This window comes from Dermochelys coriacea, chromosome 6, assembly GCF_009764565.3.
Source record: "Dermochelys coriacea isolate rDerCor1 chromosome 6, rDerCor1.pri.v4, whole genome shotgun sequence".
NCBI lineage: Eukaryota > Metazoa > Chordata > Testudines > Dermochelyidae > Dermochelys > Dermochelys coriacea.
Genome location: NC_050073.1, coordinates 35400417 through 35426553, shown reverse-complemented (window position 1 = coordinate 35426553; position 26137 = coordinate 35400417). Strand labels below are relative to the sequence as shown.

Genomic DNA, 26137 nt, shown 5'->3' with positions numbered 1-26137 from the left:
TTTTTTTTCTGACAGGTTTCAGAGTAGCAGCCGTGTTAGTCTGTATTTGCAAAAAGAAAAGGAGTACATGTGGCACCTTAGAGACCAACAAATTTATTTGAGCATAAGCTTTCATGAGCTACAGCTCACTTCATCAGTGTAGCTCACAAAAGCTTATGCTCAAATAAATTTGTTAGTCTCTAAGTCTAGTCTAGTCTCTTAGTCTCTAAGGTGCCACAAGTACTCCTTTTCTTTTCTTTTTTCTGTCATGCTAAAGAGAAAGCTTGAACCCTAAGCAACCCAGATGAAATATTTAGGCTTTTCAATTTCCAACTTTAGCCAGGTGTGCCACTGAAAATACTCTGGGGGAGGAGGCTTAGCAGGTGGATGAGGGAAAGGGGCTACTGACTGGGGGGGAGGGAGGGAAGCGAGGAGAAAGGAATTCCCTAGCCTCACAGAGCAAAGGGCTGTAGAACCAGGAGTCATCCTCCCTTTGTTTACAGCGGTGCGGGGGGAAATGTGTCTGCCATGCTGCGCTGTAAATCAGCTCTGCTATATGTGTTTGCTTCCTTACACTTTTCTCATTTTTATGCTGCTGCTGCTTCTTGCTTCAGATAAGTTGGTGTCTGTCATAGTGATTTGAGGTGCTCTCTCACCTTCAGGTTTTGAGTCCTGTCTTCTCAGCACACCCAGTTCTTCCTGGTCTGGATAGAGAATAGCAGATTTTGCAGTCTGAAGTACAAGGCTCCTTAAGTGAGTACAGCCCCAGCTGATGTCTAGTCCTGCATAGATATTTTGCACTTGTGTGTGAATTTTGTTCTGATGAAAGATTGGCAGCACAGGAGACTGAGCGTGAAATCCTGGCCCTATTGAAGTCAATGGCAAAACTCGCATTGCCTTCAATAAGAGCCATTATTTCTGAAGCCCCCTGTCTACAGAACAGCAGTAGAACCCCACTATTCCATTTAATGACATCAGTGACTTGGAGAGACCCTTTAAGGGGTGAGTTTACAGTTCAGTGTCTAACCCCTTTCATTACTTGTTCCAAGACTGATATTGATGGTGGTTGTATTTGGGCTTTAGACACATGACCATTAGATTGAATCTGTCAATTAGTTCCACAGAGGCCAATGAACTCCCATCCATTGTAACTTTTAGATCCCTGCCAACTTTATATCACTGCCAGAGAAATGGTATTTGAATTAATATAGCTTAATTCATATGTTTAAAAAAATAAGACCCCTGCATCCTGGTGCCATCACATAATAAAAAAGGTTATGAGAAAGACCAGGCATATGTACTGAAACTACAGTGAATGGGATGTCAATAGGATTAAAAAAAAGTTGGGGTAGGTGCCTCTTTCATTCCTCTGGCCATGTGCTTGTGCCCACATCATTTTCAGGTTCTTGTGTATTTTTTGTTGTATTAAAGGCTAGACTCTCACATTTGGGCTTTAACAGGCAGAGGGCTTTGCTGAGACAGTTAGCTGTAACCTCTTCCTTATGCCCCCTGTAAATTATAGGGCAGGGGATGGTTGCAAGTAGACTAACAATCTCTGCCTCATTTCTTTGTGCTGTTTTAATTTAAAATGGTCACTCATTGAAGAGAAAGGTTGAAGTAGCACTGCTGGCTGTAGGACAATACCCCAAAACTAATGAAGCGGGAGGGGGATAGTTCCAGCAGGGTGGAGGAGAAGCTATGTCTTTTATGATTTTATTAAGGTCCTTTCCTGGGCCCTAGTCCACCTCCTTCCACGTGTCGAAAAATCCCATTAGGCAGTGGGAACTGACTGAGGCATGGCTGGCTGTTCTAGTTTGCCACCTTTCTGCTCCGAGACGGGTGTGGTGCATAAGATCTCTTCCTTGGGCTTCATAATGCTGACGTGATCTGGCCGATCTTCTCCCTTGGATCCCAAGACAACCTAATCTTAACTTTAATAGCCAGCGTACCCTGCCCGAGGAGGACGTGGCGCAGAGCTGTATTAATGTATATTAATGGGTGCAAAGCTAGTTTAGTCTTGATGTTTGTGTGGGGATGGAGGATCATCAGGCCACCCCCAAACTTCATAGACGTGGCTCGCTGGCCTCTGAGTTTACCGGACCCCCCCCCCCCCCACCCCTTAGCACCGCTCTCTCCATGAGGAAGCGGCCCCCCGAGCAGGCTCGACCTCCCAGAAGTTTGTGAGGCAGGGGACTCTGCTTGGGCAATAGCACGCAGACCTCTTCTCAGCACGGAGCTGGGGGGGGAGGGGCTTGGCCCATTCACCACAGCGTGCTGCGCCCCCCCTCCCGCCCCCCTCGGGCAAGGGCTCTGAGGCCGCACCGAGGAAGGGGGAGCCGCTCTGAGGGCCCAGCTCCTGGGCGTTAGGGGAAACAGAGTGGCGGGCCAGAGCGAGCCGTGCCAGGGCCGGACCCCTGTGCTCCACGCTGTACAGCGGGGCGGGGCGGGGCGGGAGACACCCGCGGGGCCGGGTTCCCGCTGGCTGAGGCGCCCACCAGGGGGCCTCCGCCGCTCAGCTCCCCGCGCTCAGGAGCCGGGCTGGAGTGGAGGGAGGCGGCTGGTGGCTACGCGATTCCTTTGTCGCGGCGGCGCCCCTGCCTGGCTCAGCGGCGCGCGCGGCTCAGCCCCAGGGCGCGAGCCGGAGCGGCGCAGCCCGCGAGGGGGCCACCGGCGCCGCGTCCCCCCGGAGCCCGGCGTGGGCGGCCAGCGGCGGCCGGGGAGAAGCGCGGGCGCCATGGGGTCCCCCAGCCTCAGCCGCTTCTCGCAGTCCCTGCGCCGGCTGTAAGGTGGCGGCGGCGGCGCGGCGCCCGCTCCTGCACCTGCACCTGCACCCTCCCCCGGGGCCGGGGGGCCATGGCCAGCGGAGCTCCGTGAGCCGTGGGGCTCCCGGGCGCTTCTGGAAGCAGGGAGCGGCATTGATGTGTGAGCCCCACAAATGGCTGTCGGTGCGGAGGGGGTCGATCCGAGGTGTGAGCATGCCGGGCTGCTGGGGGACCTGTTTGCCGCCTCTCTGCCTTGGGCAGCTGGCAGAGCCCTAGGATGCCCTGATCGGCGGAGCTCCCAGCCACCTACCAGCCACGGGGCCATCTCCAGGGCTGTCATGCTGATTGGGGTGCTCCTAGCCCTTTTCCAGAGCGTCCAGGCTGAGCAGGGTAAGGAACACGCAGTGATCTTTTCTTTGAGTCCTCTCCGGAGTGGTGAATGCACTGAGCAGGGACCGCTCTTTCCAGGGGGGCCGGGGGCCTGGTTTCTTACACGGAGATGGCTGCAGGTGCATATCCATATTTTTGCTACAAGCTACTGCAGTGTCTGCCTTCGGAAGACGGTGCCATTCATTGGGAGGGGATGGGTTTGCAGGGCGGTTCGGGTTTGATTAAATAAAAGTTGCAGCTACCTGCATATCGCCGCACTTCACCGCAGTGGCAAAGGGGTCTGTTCTATTTGGTGTATGTCTATAATACATTGTTTGGTAATGATGAGATAAACGGATAACTGAAGTCCAACATATGCTTTGTAATATGTTAGCGTGTAAAATCCAGACTTCCTCCCTCTTCCAGCAGAGGTTAAATATAATGGAAGAGAGGCATTCTAGCTGTTTTTCTTCTTTTTTTGTAGAAGTCCTATAAGGAGCTCTCTGGTCCTTTTTGGCCAACACAAGACTAATATCATCCTCTTTTCCTGCGGGACAGTCTGCTTCTATTAGCTCTTGTACCTGGCAGGGAAAGAGAGACTGCAAGAGGCTTTTGTTAAACTACAGGATCCTTTCCTTTGTGGGGATTTTTTTTTGGGGGGAGGGCAGGTTCTTATGAGATCTGAGTGTAAAATCTCAAATGCAATTTAGAATTCCAAATATGTCTAGGTTATATTTTTCTCATTTCCTTGACTGTTTTGGAAGTCCGTTCTATATTGTCTTTAGTTTTGATAGTAATAATTTTACTGGGTTGACGTCAATGCAAGAATAGTTACTGTTTGGAAAGAGCAGTGGGCATGTGTATTGAGTGGTAATTAGATGTATCATACTAACATTTTAGAAGCCAAGAAGTGTAAATCTAAGGCTATGCTAATACAATAGAAATAGATTAGTACCAATATAAGGCTAAGTTAGTGCTCTAGCTTTAAAAAAGAACACAAATGTATACACTGCCCTATTTTTGACAAATCTGTTATTGCTTATTGTATTTCTATTGCTGTTTCATGTTTGCAGGTAAATGGTAAAATGAATACTGTAGTTGGCTAACTAAGAGCTAATTTAGTTTCTTTGATATAGAGCTCTCATATCTAGATGCTTTTAGAATGAATGTAGGGTAATTGTGCGCAATTGATGTAGGGTATGGCTATAATGTGATGCAGGTTCTAATTTACAAATTGTGAGTTTAAAAAAAAACAATGCTTCATTCTTTACTTGCTCTGAATTTATAAATACTGTTGTTTGATTTATTTATACAAGACAAATTATTCTTTGTGGCACAGGGTCGAGGGACTAGACGTTTTTCTTTTAATCTATAAGCATCATACTTGACAACTCAGTCTACGTTTCATATTAACTCTCGTATTAAGTCTAAATTATAAAATGAAATAGATCCACTTTAATACATCCCAGCTTTCATAACTGAATTTTTAATTTGGGGAAGGCAATGGGATATAATGCATTTTTCTTCTTAAGGTCTTTACATCATTTATTCTGGTTAGTAGTGAACAAAAGTATTTACAATATGATTGCTCCTTGATCACTTTGTGAAATGATAATGAGCTTACCTTTATGTATAGTATTTCATTCAGAAGACTACCAAAACATTTGCAAAACTATATATGAATCACATTGCCAATCGTGGAATAAAAAGCTGATAATTTGCTAAATAGCATATAGCAAAACTACCTAACAGCGGCATAATACAGGAGGTGAAAAATACTGACCAATTTTTTATCCAGTGTAAATAGGAATGATACATAATTTTGAAATGAAGCAGTTGGAACATAATTAAACCTATTGCAGAGCATTAGCCCAATGGGGCCCTACCATAAGTAACAATACTTGCATAAATAATAATGGCACATTCAGTGCAGTGCCCCTTAATACTAGCTGGAGCTTTTGTTCAATGACTCAGAGAGCATGGTGTCACCTGGTGAATTGCCAGCACTACTCTCCATAGATCTGGGGTTTTCTATGCATGTCTCCTGTCTGAGTACTGAGTAACTTATGAGATCACTGCCCAAAGTGGCATATCTGTAAGTATATCTCAGTCAAAGTTCTGGTAGACAGGTGTTCACATCACAAAAACTGCCATCAGAAATGGCACCTTTGCTGCTAGCTTCAGTGAGCACGCCAAGGATTTCATGTGCATGGTGAATGAGCTACTTTCTGAATGCTAAGGTGGTTTTTCCAGTGCAGAGCTGACACACATTAACGAGGTACTATGGAAAGCTTGCAGTGTCACTGGCCATACTATTCTTTTTCTCTTCATTCTGTAGACGTATCAATCCAGAATTTTTCATGAGCATTAAACTGCTAATTTCTTTTCCTGATGGATGATGATTTATGGTTTTGATAATTCAAATAGAACAAAATGTATGTAAATGCTTGCCCTCGGAAAATAAATAAGACAAATGAAGTTGAAATTAACCAATAAAATGTTATTCACAAAGTCTCAAATCTTGGGTCATTTTAGCTAAAACACAGTAGAACCACTGTGGTTCTGCTGCATGGGATGGAGGAAATAGGACATGGAGAGCATGCGGAAGGGTCTATACATCTCTGGGAATTGTGCTTCTTTATGTGGGTGCATTAGAAGGCATGATTGATGTATACATAGTACGTAAACCTGGTCCTTGTAGATTGAGAGCCCTGTTGGCTGTCATAGCATTTGTGTAGCCATTTGTAATCACTGCTTGTCCGAAATGAACAAATATTAATGGGTGCAAAGCTAGTTTAGTCTTGATGTTTGTGTGGGGATGGAGGATTTGAGATATCTCAAATAAATTAATATCTAAATAGGTTGTATGTCAGGTAGGACAAGTGAATTATATTATAAACTAGGATTACATGTTTAAGGTATGTCGATGTTTACTTTATTAATGTCTCTACTTCTAACTGACTTAGGGGTAGTGCTTTTTTGGGGACCTCCAGTAATATGCTCAACTTAGTATCCTGAATTCTCTTAATTTTCCATAGTGCTGTGGTTTGAAAGCCCCCATTATCTTATGCTTGGGATCAGACTGATGGTGGCAGAGAATGCTGTCTACTCATTCTATTCCCTCAGTAGCTGGATGTTTCTGTTGAAATGATGAGGACTGAAACAGTTAATAGTGCCGACATTTACCTTATTGTCTGGCCTTAAACTCTATAATTCTGTGTTAGGCTTCAGAGTCAACACATCACTGAAATGAACGGGGACATTGCAATCTTCTGAGAGCTGCTGTTTAAGAGTGACTCAGGGAGGAAACACTGCACTGGTTGGATTGATCCACATTTTGCTTGCAGTCATAAGCACCTATAGTGGCTCAGTTTGACCACACACTGGTAACACTTCCTATTGCTCTCATTGACACTTGCTCTCTGGCAAGAGGAAGGAGCATCTCTAACAGGCTGTGGATGAACACACATCTAGAACTCCTCAGCTAATACAACTCAGAGGAAAAATTCCATATTCAGATATTCATTAAGGCAGTAGATGGGAGATAGAAAGAGCAATTTCTGTAGTCTAAAGCCGTAGTTAGTGTTCTTGGTTCCTGTGTGTTAAGAAGTTGTGTTCTTGGAACAATGGGTCTTACAGAATGTCTCTGGAATTAGTAAGGGACACTTTCCAAGGACAAGATAGCTGGTTCTTCCATAAATAGTTTTTCAAAATGTTGAGTAAATAATATTTTCATACTGAGTAGAAGTTTTTGTAGACCTTTTCTCGGAGGAGGAGCAAGTACCAAAAGAACTCCAAACTAATTTCCACTTAACCAAACAGTCTGTGTTAAATAGACTTGGCTAGGACAGAAGTAGTAGGATTCTACCGAAGTAACACCACCTGCTTGAGTAAAAAGACAACTTAGCAGATAGACCTTTCTCCTTCTTAAAGCTCAAAGACTGCTGTGTATGCACCTGAGGGGAGCAGTTGGTGCTGCAACCATGAGTTGGAGCCCTCACTTCTCATCTTCCCTTAGAAGAGAGTGCTGCTGATTTTGAATGTTGGAACACTACTTCATCTACACCCATGTTCCAGCAGCCAGTATCTGAGCCAGCTGTACCTACTCATAGGGCCCTCAACACTGTATTATTTGAGCATCTTACAATCATTAATGGATTGTATCCTCACAACACCCTTATGAGATGGGAGTATTATCCTTCTTTTACAGTTGAAGAACTGAATGCTCTTAAAATCTGAGATGTAAGTAACATGCTGGTAGGTATCTGAAGTATATCCATGAACACAGATCGTGCTTTTAGACGACCCATTAGCACTAGCCCAATGAGCGTCAGTTTCACTATCGTCTCCTAAACTGGAGAGCTATTTCAGAAACGAAAGATGAAAGTGTGCTTATGGTGTGTTCTTTGGACTTTGTGCTAGAAATGAGTTATAACAGAGTGTATAGAAAAATGGAACAAACACATAGTTTTTATATTCCTTATAGTCAAACCAGTGAAATTCCCTCTGGGATTGTGGGAGCCGGAGCGTGGTGGAGACAAATGAAAGAAGACTTGGAGCTAGACTAAAAAATCCCCTCAACTCTTAGCAGCTGCAAACTATTTCCAGACTTTTCCATGCACATATTATTATAGCTCTGGGGAAGCCATGTATAATATCTTGTCCATTATTTCTTCACCCATCTTCAGTATACCAGTGTTATTTTCTAAGGGAAAACTCCTGTTGATTTCAATAGACTTTCGTGAAGGCCCTAAATGAATGTGTACACCGGAAGTAAGCAGAATGCAAAGCAGCTTCACATAAGTCTAGTCTACGAAAGTGCAAGAGGGAGGAAGAGAAGTTTAGAATATTAATTAATTAATTTTTTTCATGTGTGTTTTTATTTAGCTTAAATGTACCCATAAGTATAATTATGGGAACATCTATTATTCTGCGTTAGTAAATATTCAGACATTTGTAGAGTTTAAAGCCAGAAGAGATCATTAAATCATCTAGTTTGATCTCTTGTCTATCACAAACCATTACATTTCACCTAATTACCGCTGTATTAAGCCCAATAACTTGTGTTTGATTAAAACATATCCTCTAGAAAGGCATCCAGTCTTGATCTGAAGACATAAAGAGATATAGAATCCACCTCTTTCACTGGTAGTTTATTTCAGCAGTTAATCACCCTCACTGTTAAAAAGTTGTGCCTGATTTCTAATTTGAATTTATTTGACTTCAGCTTCCAGCCACTTGTTCTTGTTATGCCTTTCACCACTACATTAAAGAGCCCTTTAGTACCTGTTGTTTTCTCCTCGTGGAGCTACTTCTATATTGTAATCAAGTTACCTCTCAATCTTCTTTTTGATAAACTAAACAGACTGAGCTCTCTAAGTCTGTCACTGTAAAATATTTTCTCCAGCCAACAAATTATTTGTATGGTTCTTTTTGCCCCTTCTCCAGTTTTCAACATCCTTTGTAAAATATGGACATCAAAACTGTATGCACTGTTCCAGTATTGGTCTCACCAGTGCCATATACAGAGGTAAAAATCATCTCCCTACTCCTACTCACCACTCTCCTGTTTATGCAGTGTCGATGTAGCCATGTTGGTCCCAGGATATTGGAGAGACCAGGTGTGTGAGGTAATATCTTTTACTGGACCACTTTCTGTTGGTGAGAGAGACAAGCTTTTGATCTTACACAGAGCTGCTCTTCAGATCCGAAAAACCTGAAGTTTAGGTCACCCGAAGCAGAACTCTGTGTAAGCTCAAAAGGTTCTCTCTTTTACCAACAGAATGTGGTCTAGTAAAAGATATTACCTCACCCACCTGGTCTCTCTAACTCACTTGTTTATACATTCGGTGTAATAGAATGAGCATTTGTATCTGCTAATGCTTCAGTGATAGGGTTGCCAACTTTCTAATAACACAAAAGAGAACACCCTTGCCCTGCCCCCTGCTCACTCCATCCCCCTCCCTCTGTCGCTCGCTGTCCCCCCCACCCTCACTCACTTTCACCGGGCTGGGGGTGCAGGAGAGGGTGAGGGCTCCGGCTGGGGGTATGGGCTCTGGGGTGGGGCCAGGGATGAGGGGTGTGGGGTGGAGGAGGGGCTCAGGGCTGGGAGAGGAGGTTGGGGTGCAAGAGGGGGTGTGGGATGTGGGCTCCAGGAGGGACTTTGGGTGTGGGAGGGGTTCCAACCTGGGCAGGGGTTTGGGGTGCAGGAAAGGTTTTGGGGTGCAAGCTGTGGCCGGATGGTGCTTACCTCAGGCGGTTTCCTGGCTCTGCATGGCTCCCCGAAGTGGAGGCATGTCCCCCCTTTGGCTCCTAGATGGAGGGGCCAGGGGGCTCTGCATGGTGCCCACACCTGCAGGTGCTGACCCCGCAGCTCCCATTGGCCACAGTTCCCGGCCAATGGGAGCTGCAGAGCTGGTGCTCGGGTGGGGCAGCTCACAGAGCGCTTGTGGCCACCCCTGCGCCTAGGAGCCGGACATGCTGTCACTTCTGGGAGCCATACAGAGCCAGGACAGGCAGGGAGCCTGCCAGCCCCGCTACACCACCATGCTGACTGGAGCCGCCAGAGTCTCTTTTCGACCGGGCGTTCCAGTCGAAAATGACACCTGGCAACCCTATTCAGTGAATGTTTTTACAGAGGTGCTACATTTCCCCACTACTTTTTAATCCATGTGTCCTATTTCTGTATCTGTGAATATGGTGGAAAAAGTGTATTCGTTGTCACAGTATACATTTTCAGTGGAGATCCAGTGTCTGGCCTGTTCATGTGGGCTGTTATTTGTAGTTTGGTGACTGGGTTATCATTCATTGATTAGTCCTGCTGCTGAAAATCTTCACTGCCTTCCTTATACACCACATGTGCATTTTCTTTCAGGATGACTGAACGTAAGATTGCCTGCCACTTTATTTACAGGCCACACACCTGGAAACAATGTACCTGTACAATGAAATGTAAAATTTCTAAAACAAATCAAAAAAAATCCATCTTCAGGTCAGTTAGCAAAATCTAGCAGGATTATTTGGTGATGTTCCACCTTATAGAGAACCTATAGTATCATTACAATGCTTGTTTGTATGGAAATAAATGAAAAATCTTTAGCTAGCTAATTTAAATGGCTTCAAAGGATCTGTATTCATGAAATGAAACCCTTTGATGGTCACTTGCTAAGAGTAGCACAGGGAAGTTGATTTGTTATGAAGTGCAAATTGTGAATGGTGTAGAACAAATTTTTAAAAGGCAGTGAGTCAGAGGCTCATTACAAATTAATTTATATATTTATATGAAATTAAAATGAAAAATGTTGACGTTTCTAGCAAAGTAATGGAAAAATAAGATGTATTACTTTTTCACAGTTTCTTTAAAACAATGAAATATGTTCTTTTTTGAACGGGGTCTGCTAAAAAAATGTAAAGGCTGCTAAAGCAAAAATGGTAAGAAAAGAGCTGGAAAAACTAGTTTATCCTTGAACAGTTAATTATCAAATAGTGGTTCTTTGTTTTGAAAAGAACAAAAGGAGCTAGATTGTTATTTTGTATGTCACTGAAGTGCTGAGAAGCTGATTTAAAAGAAACCATTATAAATTTAACTGGTCCTTTCTTTGTATAGTTTCCTTTTAATCTGATGAACTGCTGGGGCAGATGGATGTATCACTAGTATAGGACTGAATTTTTATAAGAGTCGTGGCTAATTAGAAAATGAAATGATGCACAGCTTTATCACTTTCCATGATTGCAGGATGTTCTAAGAACTGTGGTCTTTAAACTGGAGATTCCAGAGGCAGTATGAGGGAATCCTCAAAACTCTCCTTTTCCTTTTGGTTTTTAGCAAACAGTGGTCTGTTTACATTTAATTTAATTTTAGCATACTGCAGTCTGATTATGCTTCTGTGCTACTGTAGGTTTCAGTGTATTTCTTTGATCCAAAATCAGAAACATTTTGGGATGAGAGGTTTTTCTGCTTGTAGTAAATGGTTAAAGGCTGATTTTCAGAACCATTGAGAGTCCACAGCAGATTTCAGCTGGAGTTGTAGATGCCCAGCACCTCTGAAAATCAAACTGTCTTTTCCCCAATGATATCTGAAGTGTATAATGACAGTAACATAAGTAATAGACTTAAAAAACACCAATGAGTGACAATCAATATACAGATTTCCATAACTCAGGATATGTACAAAATAAGTACCAGCAGAGGTGTTTTCTGGAGCCAGCTCAGCTAATAATACCATTACACACAGGGAATCTATTCAGGGTTCAACTGTCCAAAATAATGTAAATGTAACTAAATATGAATGACCCAGAATCTCTTATTCTGGCTGTCATGGTTGTATCATTGAATCGCAACAATGCATAAATACCTCAGTACAAATATTGTTCATGAACCCATTAACTACTGATGAGAACTAAACTCATTGCTGTTTTACAAACAAAAATGTACTCAATGGAGAAAATTAGTTTAAAATTTTGTATCAGCCTTCCTATTCAGCACAGAGAGTGGGAACCAGGTAGACACCTGGGGTTTTACAAAGAGTGTGGGGTAGGGTTATCTCTGACGCACCAGTTGGAGAAAGAAGAGATTTGGCATTACTCAGTGGAGTGTAGACATAGTATGGGATGCTATACTGGAAAACAGAAGGCACGTTTTTTGGGGGACAGGGATTGCATCCTTGTACGTATTTGTACAGTGCTTACCTCCATATCCGTACAGTGATTCTTATTGGGGCATTTGGGTGCTGCTGCAATATTAATAATAATAATTGCCCTCAATTATTTTTATTTGAAAAATAAAAAATGCACCTATACAAAGCCTTAGGTGCCTGAATACAATCCCACACCAGCATTAAATAATTTTTCTGATATTATTTTGCTAGCCTGCCACCTACTTTAAAAAAAAAGAAAAAAAAGAAAGCAAAGCAAAGCAAAGCTCTGTTCCACGCGCTCATAATTTTGGGAAGCCCTCTTCAAAAACTCTGTCAAATGATGTATATAACAAGATTGAGAAAGGTATTAGACATATATATAGATAACAAGCATATCCATTGTTCCCATAATTAATGATAGATGATTTTGGGGATATTAAATCTCATGCTTCAGGGCTTAAACCAGTCTCTAGCAATTACAGATCAGGATGAGATTTACTGGAGCAGGTGGGGGTTTAGATATGGCTACTGCGGAGTTCTTACACCTTTCTCTGCAACTTCTGGTACTGGCCATTGTCAGAGACAGGATAGTGGACTAGAACAGGGGTTCTCAACCTTTTTCTTTCAGAGGCCCCCGAATATGCTATAAAAATTCCATAGCCCAGCTATGCCACCACAACTGTTTTCTGCATATAAAAGCCAGGGCTGGTATTAGGGGGTATAAGGAGAGCAATTGTATGGGGCCCCACACTATAGGGGGCAACATGAAGCTAAGTTACTCAGGCTTTGGCTCCAGCCCCAGGTGGCAGGGCTCGGGGCCCCAGGCTGCAATCCCGCATGGTGGGACTTTGGCTTTCTGCACTGGGCCCCAGCGAATCTAATGTCAGCCATGCTTGGCGGACCCCCTGAAACTTGCTTGTGGCCCCCCCAGGTGGCCCTGGACTCCTGGTTGAGAACTGCTAGGCTAGACAGCCCTCAGGTAGGGTTGCCAGGTGTCCGATTTTGACTGGAATGCCTGGTCGAAAATGGACCCTGGCTGCTCCGGTCAGCATTGCTGACTGGGCCTCTAAAAGTCCGGTCGGTGGCGGAGCAGGGCTAAGGCAGGCTCCCTGGTTGCCGTGGCTCTGTGTGGCTCCCAGAAGCAGCGGCATGTCCCCACTCTGGTTCCTATGTGTAGGAGCAGCCGGGGTCTCCGCACGCTGCCCCGCCCCAAGCGCTGGCTTCACAGCTCCCATTGGCCAGGAAACGGAGCCAATGGCAGCTGCAGGGATGGCACCTGTGGATGGGGCAGTGTGCAGAGTCGCCTGCCTATGCCTCCATGTAGGAACCAGAGCGGGGACGTGCTGCTGCTTCCGGGAGCTGCTTGAGGTAAGCACTGCCCGGAGCCTGAAATCCCAACCCCCCTCCTGCACTCTGACCCCCTCCTGCACCCCAACCCCCTAACCCAGCCCTGATCCCCCTCCTGCACTCCGAACCCCTCGATCCCAGCCCAGAGCACTCTCCTGCATCCCAAACTTCTCATCCCCAGCCCTACCCCAGAGCCTGTCCCCCCACCCCAGCCCTGACCCCCTCCTGCCCTCCAAACCCCTGACCCTGGCCCAGAGCACCACCCTGAACCCCAAATCCCTCATCCCCAGCCCCACCCTGGAGCCCTCCCCCTGCACCTCAACCCCTTGCCCAAGCCCTGATCCCCTCCTGCCCTCCAAACCCCTTGTTCCCAGCCCGGAGCACCCTCCTGCAACCCAATGCTCTCATCCCCAGACGGAGCCCTCACAAATCCCTACATCCCAACCCCCAGCCTGGAGTCACCTCCTGCACTCCAAACCCCTCAGCCCCAGTTCAGAGCCCCCTCCTGTACCCCAAATCCCTCATCCCTGGCCCCACACCACAGCCCTCACCCCCCCTGCACCCCAACCACTTGCCCCAGCCCAGAATCCCCATCTACATCCTGAAACCCCCATTTCTGGACCCACCCCAGAACCTGCAGCCTCATCCCTGCACCCCCTCCCATACTCCAAACCCCTCAGCTTCACCCCCCCTGCCTGGAATCCCCTCCTAGACCCCAAACCCCTCATCCCTGGCCCCACTCTAGAGCCTGCACCCCCAGCCGGAGCCCTAACCCCCTCCACACTCTGATCCCCTCCCATACCTCAACCCCCTGAGCGAGTGAGCGAGGGTGGGGGGAGGGGGGAATGGAGTGAGTGGGGTGGGGTCTTGGAGGAGGGGCGGGGCAAGGGTGTTCGCTTTTGTGCGTGTAGAAGGTTGGCAACCCTACCCTCAGGTCTGATCCAGTCTGGCAATTTCTACATTCCTATATGGATAACCAGAATAAATACTAAAAGGGATATAAGATATATGAGGGATATAAACCCTCTTAGTCAGGGCATAAGACAGTCTTTTCCTGGAGGCAGATTATCTCGTAACTGCCTAAAGCAGGGTTTCTTCCATCGTACTCTGAAACATCTGGTGCTGGCCATGGTCACTGGCAGGCTACTGGCCTGGATGGGCCGCTGGTCTGATCCAGTATGGCAATTCCTAATCAGGTAAATGTAAAAAGTATCCTGCTCCTTTTAGGGCCAAACACAAATACTGCAGAACTTCTTTAACACAAGGTAAAGGGATGGCTTATATCAGCCAGACTTCAGAAGGGAAGAGAGGATCCCACCATGTTCTGCCTTCAGCCCCAGTCTTCTTTCTGGAGACTATTTTTTGACACGTTCTGCCAGATTTGATTCCTGTCTCCCCACAACACATCACTCTTTATGGTGTACTGTGGAAATTAACTAATTTCCTACAATGACTGTCCTAGCCCTTCTACACTGCAAATCCTTGCATTCAGAGCCGGTAGCTCTCGTCCTCCTTGTAGCAAGAGTGGGAAAGTTAATACCTTTTCTGTGAACATGTGGGTTTGTTCTGTAGGTGCTGTTGAGGCTGTATCTATACAACAAACTTTGGTTAATGCAAGTTATGTTGGCATAAAGCTGTCACAGTTAGTATATCACTACAAGCAGGGATATTCTTTACCAACTGGCAGATTACAATTGGTGAAGTTGTGAAATGCTAGTAATGATCCTGGGCGACCCAACCTAGCTGTGGTTTTCCCAGCTCATGAAGCCATACACCGGCGACCTCAATGGCACCAAAGAAAGATTCACCCACCAGCTCAGGAGGTGCAGAATGACAGTTGAATGTGTTTTTGGCAGACCGAAGGCATGCTGGCATTGTTTACTCATGAGATTGGATCTCAGTGAGAAAAATATTCCAATGGTTATAGCTGCTTGTTGGGTACTTCGTAATATCTGTGAGGCAAAGGGGCACAACTTGCACCATGGCAGAGGTGGAGCAGCTGTCTGCTGAGTTTGAATAGCCAGACACAAGGACTATTAGAAGAGCTCATCACAGAGCTATACTGCTCAGGGAAGCCTTGAAGGGTCACTTAACCAGTCACCCAGTATGGTGAACTATACTGAGCCCTCTCTTAAGTTTTGGGGACTGTTAGGAATTGTATGATGCTTGCTATACATGTATGAGTATCACACTGTTTGTTAATGCATCTATCAGTTATGTGGTGCTTGCTGTACTTTTATAATTATTACACTGTCATTGATCCCATGAGTTCTGTTGTGCTGTACAATAACAAGTTGTGTGTGCTCTCAGTATTGCTAAGCATTCTGTATCATGTTGTGAAATAATAAAGATAAACTATGTTCCCAAAAATAGATTTTTATTGCATACCAAAACCAGTGCATAGAAATTATGTGCAGTTAAAAAAACAAATACAATAAGCACTTCTGAAATATTTAATGGGACAGAACTAAACAAGGGGAAAGAACATTCCTGTCCATTTTGGCTGCACATACAGCAACTGTAGCTCTCACAGGACAGTGTATGTGAAGCTGTGGTTGTCCATACTGCCCTGCCCCAGGGGTGGATTGATAGGTGAAGGGATGCAGCCCCTGATGCCACGTGGGATGTTGTGGGGCTGTAGGGAGGTGCTAGAATGGAATTCTCCATTGACTGAAAGGGAGATGAGTCCATGCTTGTTCAACCTGTAAGTCCACAAGAGTCTGCAGCATTTGTGTTTACTGCCAGAGAAGCCTCATTATGTCCTGGTGTATCTCACTCTCTTTTGCCTGCTGGAACTCCTGGACCTTTCATCTGTCCGCTCTTTCCTTCTCCATTCTCTCTGAAATATTTACCCTCCAGGCCCTCTGTTCGTGGTCTATTGCGGCGCTGGCTTTCCAGATCTCGCTGAACATGTCATCTTGAGTCCTCATCTTTTTCCTCCTTATCTGGTCAGGTGTTCTGCAAGTGTGGAGAGGGGGAACTCATCCAGGCAACAGCAGCAGCTACAGAAAAAACACAGGGAGGCATCATTGTCAGTATAGTCACAATGGAAAGCAAAAGTTAAGATTCAAAACTCCCTTTCCTTGCTTCCCTATAGTTTTAAACACGACACGCTTATTGACACTGCAGACTTGGAGCACTTTTGCACAGCACCACTCTCCAGTCCCAGCCATGGTGAGTACTACCCAAAAGGGGCTTAGGTGGAAGGGAAATGAGGTAGAAATTGCATGAAACAATACAATTTTGGCCTCTGTTTCCATGGGTTTGAGTGCTGGATAGTGGCGCTGAGCACTGATACTATTTTCCACAGGCGGTGGTGTTTTTAGCTGATATTTTGCTGCTGAAGGTAACAAAGGCACAGGAGAGCACAGCTGCTGTGGTGTCCCAAAGCCACCCGGGCCCGTATGCTGCTAGCCTGTGTACTGCAATGGTGCCTGCCGCTGAGTGGTATAGGAAAGTGCACTACCTTGAAAGAAGAAATAAGGCAGCCATCCCTAGAAACCTTCAGGAGAGGATTGCAGAGTGTTTCCATGAAAATTTCATTGAGGTCTCTTAGGAGGATTCAGGGAACCTCCCTGTGTTCATCAACAAACTGCTCTGCATGCACCCTCCTCCCCCAACTCTACATGGGAATGAAAAGAAAACAACAGCTCTGCCTCTCCTTGTTGTGCTGATACCTCTTCCACTGAGTAAATTAATGAAAAGTTGATAGCTGTATCCTGCTATGCTGGGGTTGGGCGCCATCACTAAATTTAAACACTGTAATGGGAAATGTGTTCATATACTTACCCAAGGTTCCTTCCCCTGTATTGGGCTCTCCTGAGCTTAACTGGTGGGACTGATAGGACTGTGGTGGAGTCTCAGACAGGTCATGGCTTGCGGTATAGCTGAACCCCCATTACATGTCCCCTATCCTACTCCTTTTCCTCTTCCTCCTTGCTGTTCATGGCAGGGGTCTGTGTCTTGGGCCCCTCGGAGGTATCCACTGTGGGCAGCAGAGCGTTGATGGTGTCTCCACCAAGTGTGACATACAGCTGGTTGTAAAAGTGGCAGGTCTGTGGTTCGGCACCAGATTGACTGTTGGTCTCCCTCACCCTGTGCCTGGAGTAGTTCCTTTGCTTTCAAGTGGTACTGCTGCTGATTCCTGTTGTGTCCTTTTCCTGCATCCCCCAGTGCAATCTGCTCATACACGTCAGTGTTCTACAACTGGTCCATCGCTGTGCCAACACAGTCACTTCTCCCCACATGCCCAGGAGATCCAATATCTCTTGTCTACTCCAGGCCAGAGCACCTCTGGAGCGTATTGCCAGCATGGTCGGTTGGGCAGTTGCACACAACAAGGGAGTGTTGCTGGGTATACTCGCCACACTGGCCACTCAGGGAAAAGGCATTTCAAAAATTTGCAGGGTTTTTAAAGGGGGTATGTGGCTTCCTGTCTGTGTGACCCACAGTCCATGGAATTCACAGTTGTGACCAGAGCAGTCAGTGTCGGGCATTGTGGGACAGCTGCTGGCAGACTGTTAGGCTTGATATAGGTCACGCAGTATCTGTACTTGCATTGTGTCAATCTCCGTGTGTTGACCATGGCTCAGTGCCACTTGGGAGATGGTGTTGCTGTAACAGGGTGCTTAAACTGATGGGAGACGAGTTTAAGTATAGGTGCATGCACAACTTTACCTAACTTTTTAGTATAGACCGGGCCTCAGTACTCTCCCACTTCTTCCTCCATGCTCACTTCACTTGCCTTTTAAAAATTCTTTCCCAAGACCATCCTTCAGGGATGCTCACACTTGTGCATCCATTTCTAACCACAATGCCCTTGCCAGCAAAAGCAGCACTGGCGTGAAATTGATGCAGTTGTTGCATGGGGATTAACTTTACTCTAAATACAAAGAATTTATCATTTTCAATGACGATAGGGTTTAGAGTGCTGCGTTAGGGACCCATTCAGTTGAAAATGTACTGGGTGGAATCCTGGCCCCCTTGAAGTTCGTGGTAGCTCTGCCATCCATGGGGCCCAGTATTTCACGCACTGTGTCTTGCTTTTGTGGGATAGGACTATTGCAGCAAGGGCTGGTTTTTGGAGTATAGACCTCAATGTTCTATGGGGAGTACTCAATTAGAAATATTACTGTTTAATTGTAGTTCCTCCATAAGGCCACAAGCCAATCACAGAAGTTAATTGAACTACTCGCATGCCTAAAATTTAAGCACATGTGCTTTGTTGGATGGAGGCAAGAGTGCTCATCACCTTGCACAATCGATCCCTATATTAATCTAACCTATTGAGTGTTATATGCTTTCCTAAGAAGTCAACAGTACATCTCTGCTGTTATACGTTTTACTTAGCAAAATAAAATTAACTAAGACTATGTCTACACTATGGACCTTACAGTGGTACAGCTGTAACTGTGCTATGCTGGTAAGAGAGAGCTCTCCTGCCGGCATAATTAAACCTCCAATGACCGGCGGTAGCTATGTTGGCAGGAGAGCATCTCCTGCCGACATAGCACTGTCCGTACCAGCACTTTCATCATTGAAACTTATGTCAGATAGGGATGTGTGTTTTTCACCTACCCCTGACTGACAAAAGTTTTCTAACAAAAGTGTTAGTATAGACAAAGACTAAGAAATTTGTTAAAAATACAGAAAAAATAAGACAGTTGGATAACAGTAAAGGAACTGAATTTTCCTTGAATAGCAGAGAATATTCAAAATTGATCAAATGTGTTAATACATATAGTATTATGAATATAATGCAAATTAATATTATCTCTGAATTTAGAGAGACAAGGTGGGTGAAGTAATATCTTTTATTAAAACTACTTCTGTTAGTGAGAGATCAGTCACCCACCTCGTCTCTCTAATATCCTGGGACTAACACAGGTACATCACTACTATTATCACTGAATGATAATCTTATCTAAATGTGTTTTAGGAATACAGTTTTTTTTGTATCAATATTAACAATAGGTCACTTTATTATATATTATACATATATATTAAACTTCTATGCCTGTTATTATAGCAATCCTGGGGCGACATTGGCCCTTTAAGAGGGAAGAGGCCAGTGCATCTGTGATTGACTTCCAGTTGGGCTTAAAAAGGGCACCTGGGGTTTAGAGGGGGAGATTGGTAGGAGATAGAGCCTGAGAGGAATCCAACACAATAGATGACGGAGAGCTCCCTGAAACTTGGAGAGAGACAGGAAGCATCAAGGAAGCGTGGACGGGAGTTGCTTGGAAGACAGCTTCTGGATCCCAACAGGTGGAGAGCTGAGTTCTCAGGAGAGCTGCAACAAGCCGTTGTTGAGAACTGACCAAAGCAGGGGACCCCGATAAGTGGAAGGCTCAGGCAGTGCCCCTAGGAAAAAGGAGATGGTGCAGCCTGGACAGGGGAACTCAATCCCACAGCAAGAGGGTTGTTGTTGGACAGTGGATCCACTGAGTAGAGGTAGGACTCCCAGGCAGGGAGGCCAGGAGGAGTGGGACACTGCAAAAGGGGGAGTTCTTTGGGCAAAGACGTGAGTGAAAAGCTGTGGGAAGACTGGTCACGCTCAGGCAGGGAGGCCTGGAGAGTGGGGCGATAGTCAGTGTCCAAAGGAACTGAGAACACAGTACTGCTATTGACTGTTGGTTGGGTGACTTGCTGGTGGTGTCCCAGGAGAGAATGGGCAAAACCTGCTCTGTTTCTTTATTTTGGAAATTGGAAAATGTTTTTATTACAAGGTTTTGGGGGAAGTTCTGCACTTGTGCATGTGAATAAATTATGCCCAGAGGGGGACTTTGTACCAGACACTAAGAGACTATGTTCCTTTGCATGAGTTAGAGTCGTGATTCTCAAACTATTGTACTGGTGACCCTGTTCACATAGCAAGCCACCTCACGACCCCCTGAGGGATCCCGACCTCCTGAGGGGTCCCAACCCCCAGTTTGAGAACCCCTGAGTTAGAGAAAGGGGAAGCTGAGGCAGGTGCATTGTTCTGCCAGAGCCTGCTGCCAGAAGGCTACCTGGTGGGCCACCTTATGACACAGACCCTCTCTCAAACAATAGACATCACTGTTGGCTCTGCTTTTGTTCTGACTGTCACTTTAAAAACGGGACATCTGGTCACCCTAGGAATGAGGGCTATATTCTCTTTGCTGGGCAAATGGGGGAACCTCAGTAAGTCCATGGAGATGCACCCATTTACACTAGCGGGGAATTTGGCCCATTACTATTTATTGTTTGTGTTGTAATAGCGACCAAGGGGAACATGCAGGATTGGGGTACCATCATGCTAGGCATTATTTAGATATAATGGAAGACAGTCTCTATCCCAAAGGGTAGGCAAACATGCAAATATAAATATAATATAGATGTATGTGTTTCTAAGGTGCTTACAAGTGTTGTATACAATCATTATTCAAATAATGAGTCTTCAAGGTCTCAGTATTAAGAGAACTGGGTAAGTAGCATACAGTAAGTATTAGTCATAATGTTGAGTAACTGTTATACACGAGTCATTCAGATCTCTTTACAGCCAGGTATGCATTTTCTAAGAAATGGTGAATTATTTCAATAGACTAGATAGAATGTCATCCAGAAAGCAGTATACAAAAGTCAGTTTTGTCCATGTCTCCACTCTGGTTGGAGCTGTCAGCTTGAGGAGTAGCTGGAACTTTTTCAGTCAAAGTGCTATGTAATTACAATTTTAATGTCATTAATTTTTCTTATTAGAAGAAGGAAAAGTACCATGAATAAGTGCCTGTGTTTGATGGGTCTTCAAGGGGTCGCTTCTTTAGACTCATATCTCTTAGATCTTCCATCCAGATGCTCTTTGACTTAAAGCGAAGAGAATCAAATAAAATGATTCATGCTTCTTCTTTAATGAAAATTCTGACTGATGGTCTGTTTGTAACCACTTTTCCTGTGGTCTTCACAGGAAAATAATTGCTGTAAAAAGCATGCTTCTTATCTCATTTTCCTTCATCCACTAGCAAACCGCAACTTTGGCTGATTTTGGCCACATTAAGCCACTTTCTTTTCAATACATCTCTCTTTTTTCAAATCTGTCTACTTTTTACTATTGGTCCTTCGGTGTGACTTGTGGTTAAATGATCGGATTGCTTTAATTTCACTTGGTGTCTGAACCTTACCCTGAACAGCAGAATTTGACCCGCTGAAGAAGTTAAACTTAACTTCTGCTCCTAGTTGTGTATATGCCTGAGCATTCCCATGTCTTTTAAACACAAGGTTAATGCTTTAAAAATAATGATTTATCCATTATTTGCCAACTTCCTCATTTGATGTCTACTTAGAGTCCAGGAAAACTTCTGTCTTTCACGCTGTGGGTTGGTTCTCTGCGATGCTATTATATGATTTAAAAAAAAAAGAATAAGAAAATACAACCCAGAAATCATATAAAGAAATATAAATGCACTTTCATTATCCTATTCCCATATTAAATAACATCTTCATAGGAATGTCATTGTTCCTGTGGTCATAATGTACTGATACTCTGATTGATTGATAATAATGTGTGCATTTTCAGAGGCCTGTTCTCATGCCCAATAGCAGATTTGCCATTTTTTTGCTGGTGTCATACTAGCACAATCCTCAGCTAAGGTGATTATTTGAAATGATGAAAGGCAATGATGTGTTGTCAATATTATAGCATGGGCTTCCACAAAAATGGTCCCACTTCACCTGTGATAAATTCTGTCTCTCAGGGGAGCACATGCACTCAGAGGAATGGGTGAGTGACAGGAGAATGTATTAATTTTGCTTCTCCATTTAAACAAAATTGGATTCTTATAACCAAGGTAGGAGAAATATCATGCAGAACATATATTGAGTGCACTTCATTAGAATTGTTTATACTTGATTCTAGAAATACATACTGAGAATATTGCTAGTGTAGCACAGGGTTGAATGTGTGTCACTTGAAATGGTGTGTGTGTGTGTGTGTGTGTGTGTGTACTAGGGTTACAAGGTGTCCGTTTTTTGACCGGAACACCCAGTAGAAAAGGGATCCTGGTAGCTCCACTCAGCAACAGGGCACGTTGACTGTCCGGTGGGCAGCTCCATGCAGCTTGGTTGGCAAGCTCCCTGCTAGCCTCCACACAGTGCAGCTCCCGGAAAAAAGCTGGCATGTCCCACTACATGTAGGGGTGGCCGGGGGCTCTGCATGCTGCTTCTGCCCCAAGTGCCACCCCCCCAGCTCCCATTGGCTGGGAACTGTGGGCAGTTGGAGCTGCTGAGGTGGCACCTATGGACGGGGCAGCGTGCATAGCCACCTGGCCATGCCTCTGCATAGGAGCTGGAGGGGAGACATGCCACTGGTTCTGGGAGGTGCTTGAGGTAAGCGCCATCTGGAGCCTGCACCCCTGACCCGCACCCCAACCTCTGCCCCAGCCCGGAGCCCCTCCCGCACTCCAGACCCCTCAGCCCCAGCCTGGAGCCCCATCCTGCACCCCAAACTTCTCATCCCTGGTCCCACCCCAGAGCCCATACCCCCAACCAGAGCCCTCACCCCCTCCTGCACCTCAGCCCCCTGAGCCAGCCCGGTAAAAATGAGCAAGTGAGTGAGGGTGGGGGAGATGGAGTGAGCAGGGGGTGGGGCCTCAGAGAAGGGGCAGTGCATGGGCAGGGCCTCTGAGGAGGGACAGGGCAGGGGCGGGGCAAAGATGTTCAGTTTTGTGCAAGTAGAAAGTTGGCAATCCTAAGTAGGACATGGTGTCAGGGGAGGAGAACATCCGTTGTGGATTTTTTTTTTAAATATGTGCAATGTGGTCCATTATAAAGGCAAAAAATTGCTCTTAGCAGTACTTTTATGAGATCCAGGGATAAGCCATCTCCAGCTGGAAAAATGTAGCAATATCTAAGAAGGGAGTTGAATTCCATCAGATATAGAGAAATCACGTACCCCTTCACTTTGGTGGTGGGATTTTAGCAATGGTCCTGCAGGAATCCTCGTCAGCGCTTTGCTGAAGGATTACATGTTCTCTTAGCAATAAGACCATGTGTTGTCTTTAGCTTCCTTGAGATTTGGTTGCTATTAATATTTTACAGTAAATGAAGTTAGTGCATGAAAAACTGTCAGGGTGACATCTCATTTTGATGTTAGGAGTCACATTTATAGCTGCCATTAATGCTTGAATTCCCAGATTTTCTTTTTGCATGGCAGTAACTATATAGATACATAACCAAGCAAGCATGGCTGCTATGAGAGCTGGAGTAAGTCAGTAAGCCACAGTTAAACATTTATAGTGGTTTATGCAAATTAGCAGACAGAGAATTTATGTCCTTGTGTCTCTGAGTGTACCCCTGTAAAGTGAATATAAACTGACTAAATAAGGAAGCTATGGCAGCATTCATGTTGAGTGCTTGTAGAAATAATCATCTGGTTCAATGGTAATAATCGTAATTTGCACTCCTGTAATACTTTCCATCTGAGGATTTCAAAGTACTTTGCAAACACTAATGAAGCCTACATAAACATTCTTATCATTTTAAGAGATGGGTAAACTGAGTCATACAGAAGTTTAGTGTCCTGATTTTTCCAAGGTCCTCCGCTCCCATTGAAGGAAATGTGAGCTGTGACTGTTCACTAGTGAACAGTGCAATTGAGGAGGAAATGTGCATCTAGTGGAAATGTATTACTCATATCTAGCAAATTGTTGATATATTCAAGGCCTTTTGGCTGGCTGGTAATATTTCTGTGTCTAAAAGTATGCCACCTACGCTATGGGTATATATATTTGTGGGCTGTTACTGCTTAGAGTTTGGTTGCTATATTGACTGTCTACTTATTATTCTAATACCATATCGGCGTGTAATCAAATGCATTGTTATTCTTACTGGGCCATGTAAGTATGTGAGAAGCGTTGTTCCTATTTTCTCTTATCTGACAGTAAACATGGCTTCTGTTTATGAGATAAAAATAGATTTGCTTATCCGTAGCTTTAATGATAAAGAATTAATTTATTTTAATAAACATTTATCCCCACTGGGTTGAAAGCAATATTTACACTCAATAAACTAGAGCTTTAAAAACCACATTATTGCACGCTTTGCCTCTAAAATTTCATTATGATTTATGGTGCACAGAATTGGTCCACCAATGATAACTTAGTAATACACCTTTACAATCTGTTTGGTCAAAGACCCACAACACTACAGTTCTCAATTGTTTTCACTAGCACAAAGGTGGTTGTTATTTTTTTGCAGTGAGGTAAGTTATATAAGATAGTTATTTTGCTGTAAAATCTGAAGTGGAGACCAGACACTTGTACAGTTTATCATGAGGCAGCGAGGCGAATTTGGCACTGTTACCTTGCCTTGTGTGGTTTGTGCCTATTAGGATTTTACATCCAGTTAGGTATTTGAATGTGAACACGCACCTTTTCTTGTTTGGAAGAAATGCCCAATAGTTCTGAAATCCATTTAGTAAACAGTGATCTGGTCTGAAATAGTTATGTTCTATCAAGGCACTGTTTCATTGAGAAGTCTCTATAAGGATATTAATATTGTAATGAGCTGGGTTAAAACTTATTATGCATTGAGTTAAAACCTTGTTGAAACTGATGTGTGAATGTGTCCTTCATTTAAAATTGTTGTAAGGGACAGTTAAGAGGCCACACCTAAAACAAGGCACAATGGAGTCTGACTGGAAACTATGTCCAGGTGGTGGAGGGTTCCTCTGGGTATTGTTCTGACCAGGTGGGTGGGTGTCTCTCTGTGGGTGTGAAAGAATCTGAGGGGCAGACAAGAAACTGGCAGAGAAAGAGAGAAGCAGAGAAAGAAAGCCAAGTAGAAGACTGTAAGCCTGGTGTGACCCTGTGAGAAATCAAGAGAGCGCTCTTGGCTCTGGTGCTGGCTAAAATTCTTGAAGGTGTAAGAAGAGAAGCTAGCCTCTGTTTTTGGTTCCCTCCTGCATTTGGAGAAGCAGAACTTTGTACATTCCTTGTAAATAAACAAGATTGCATCAGAGTCTGGTGTTTTCTCTATCATCAATTTCTACTTTGAGTTGGATCATTCCTGAGGTCCCAAACTTTGATTATCCACTTGGGTCGAAAAGGTGCAACAATATGCTAGACTGCTATGGCCCTAAGAAGCTGCTGTTTTCTGTAGTGTCAAGAATTCACATTTTGATGGCTTCCTGTTTATACATTTACCTAATTTGTTGTATATTACATGTTTGAAAGGCTTTATAAATTGACAGGTTTATCTAATAGTATTTAATAGTTCTCTTTTAGGCTGGTTGAGTCACAGTTTTCAGAACATTAATTTGAGTTTTACATTAGTTCTGTATCAGGGAATAATTAGAATAGCCATGGTAAATAGTAAGTAGGGCTCAAGTTATGAAACAAAATTGCCATGTGAATTCAGTGCCTATCAGGGTATAGTCGTCTGTTACAAGTTATTTTAATAGCTCATTCTGAATTTAATACAATCAACATAAATGTAGCATTTTATTGAATTATTATTTATTAGCACTTAGGAGCCCTAGTCATGGATCAGGACCTACATTGTGCTAGATACTGTTCAAACAGATAACAAATAAATCATCTTTGCCCCAAGAAGCTTACAATCTAAGGCTTTGTCTACACTGGCACTTTCGTCGTTAAAACTTTTGTCGCTCAGGGGTGTGAAAAATACCCCCCCAAACAACAAAAGTTTTAACGCTGAAAATCACCGGTGTAGACAGCACTTTGTCATTAGGAAATGCTGTCCTGTAGATGAAACTACCGCCCTTCGTTGACGGTGGTTTTATTTTGTTGCCGGGAGAGAGCTCTCCCAGTGACAAAGAGCAGCTACACTGTGCACCTTAAAATGGCGCAGTTACAGTGGCACAGCTCCTCCGTGGTAAGGTGTACAGTGTAGACATAGCCTAAGTAGAAGACAGGAGGCATCAGATGGATACCGACTGATGGGTGTGTACAGAGATACAATGAGACAATATTGGTCAGCATGAGAGGCACTGGACACAGCACATCTGCAGTCTAACCATTGTTAAGATTTTGTAGGCAGGATGGAAAAGGAGGGATTCGAAGGTGGATA

General features: G+C 44.5%; 1 protein-coding gene and 1 long non-coding RNA gene across 3 annotated transcripts in view; both read left to right on the top strand.

Annotated features, from left to right (window-relative positions):
* Positions 1-2644: 2644 nt before the first annotated feature.
* The window catches only part of KIAA1549L (KIAA1549 like), a 208936-nt gene continuing 185443 nt past the window's right edge, over positions 2645-26137 (top strand). Inside the window, exon 1 of one of the 2 annotated variants that reach the window (XM_038407261.2) lies at positions 2645-3131. In XM_038407261.2, coding sequence (XP_038263189.1) covers positions 2915-3131 — 217 coding nt within the window. In that variant the 5' untranslated portion in view covers positions 2645-2914. The remainder of the gene's footprint in view (positions 3132-26137) is intronic. The other variant, XM_038407262.2, reaches the window with a different exon arrangement.
* On the top strand, positions 3714-25056 carry LOC122460506. The gene is made up of 3 exons (XR_006281849.1): positions 3714-3724; positions 22059-22067; positions 24976-25056. It is a non-coding gene; the product is annotated as an uncharacterized LOC122460506 (long non-coding RNA).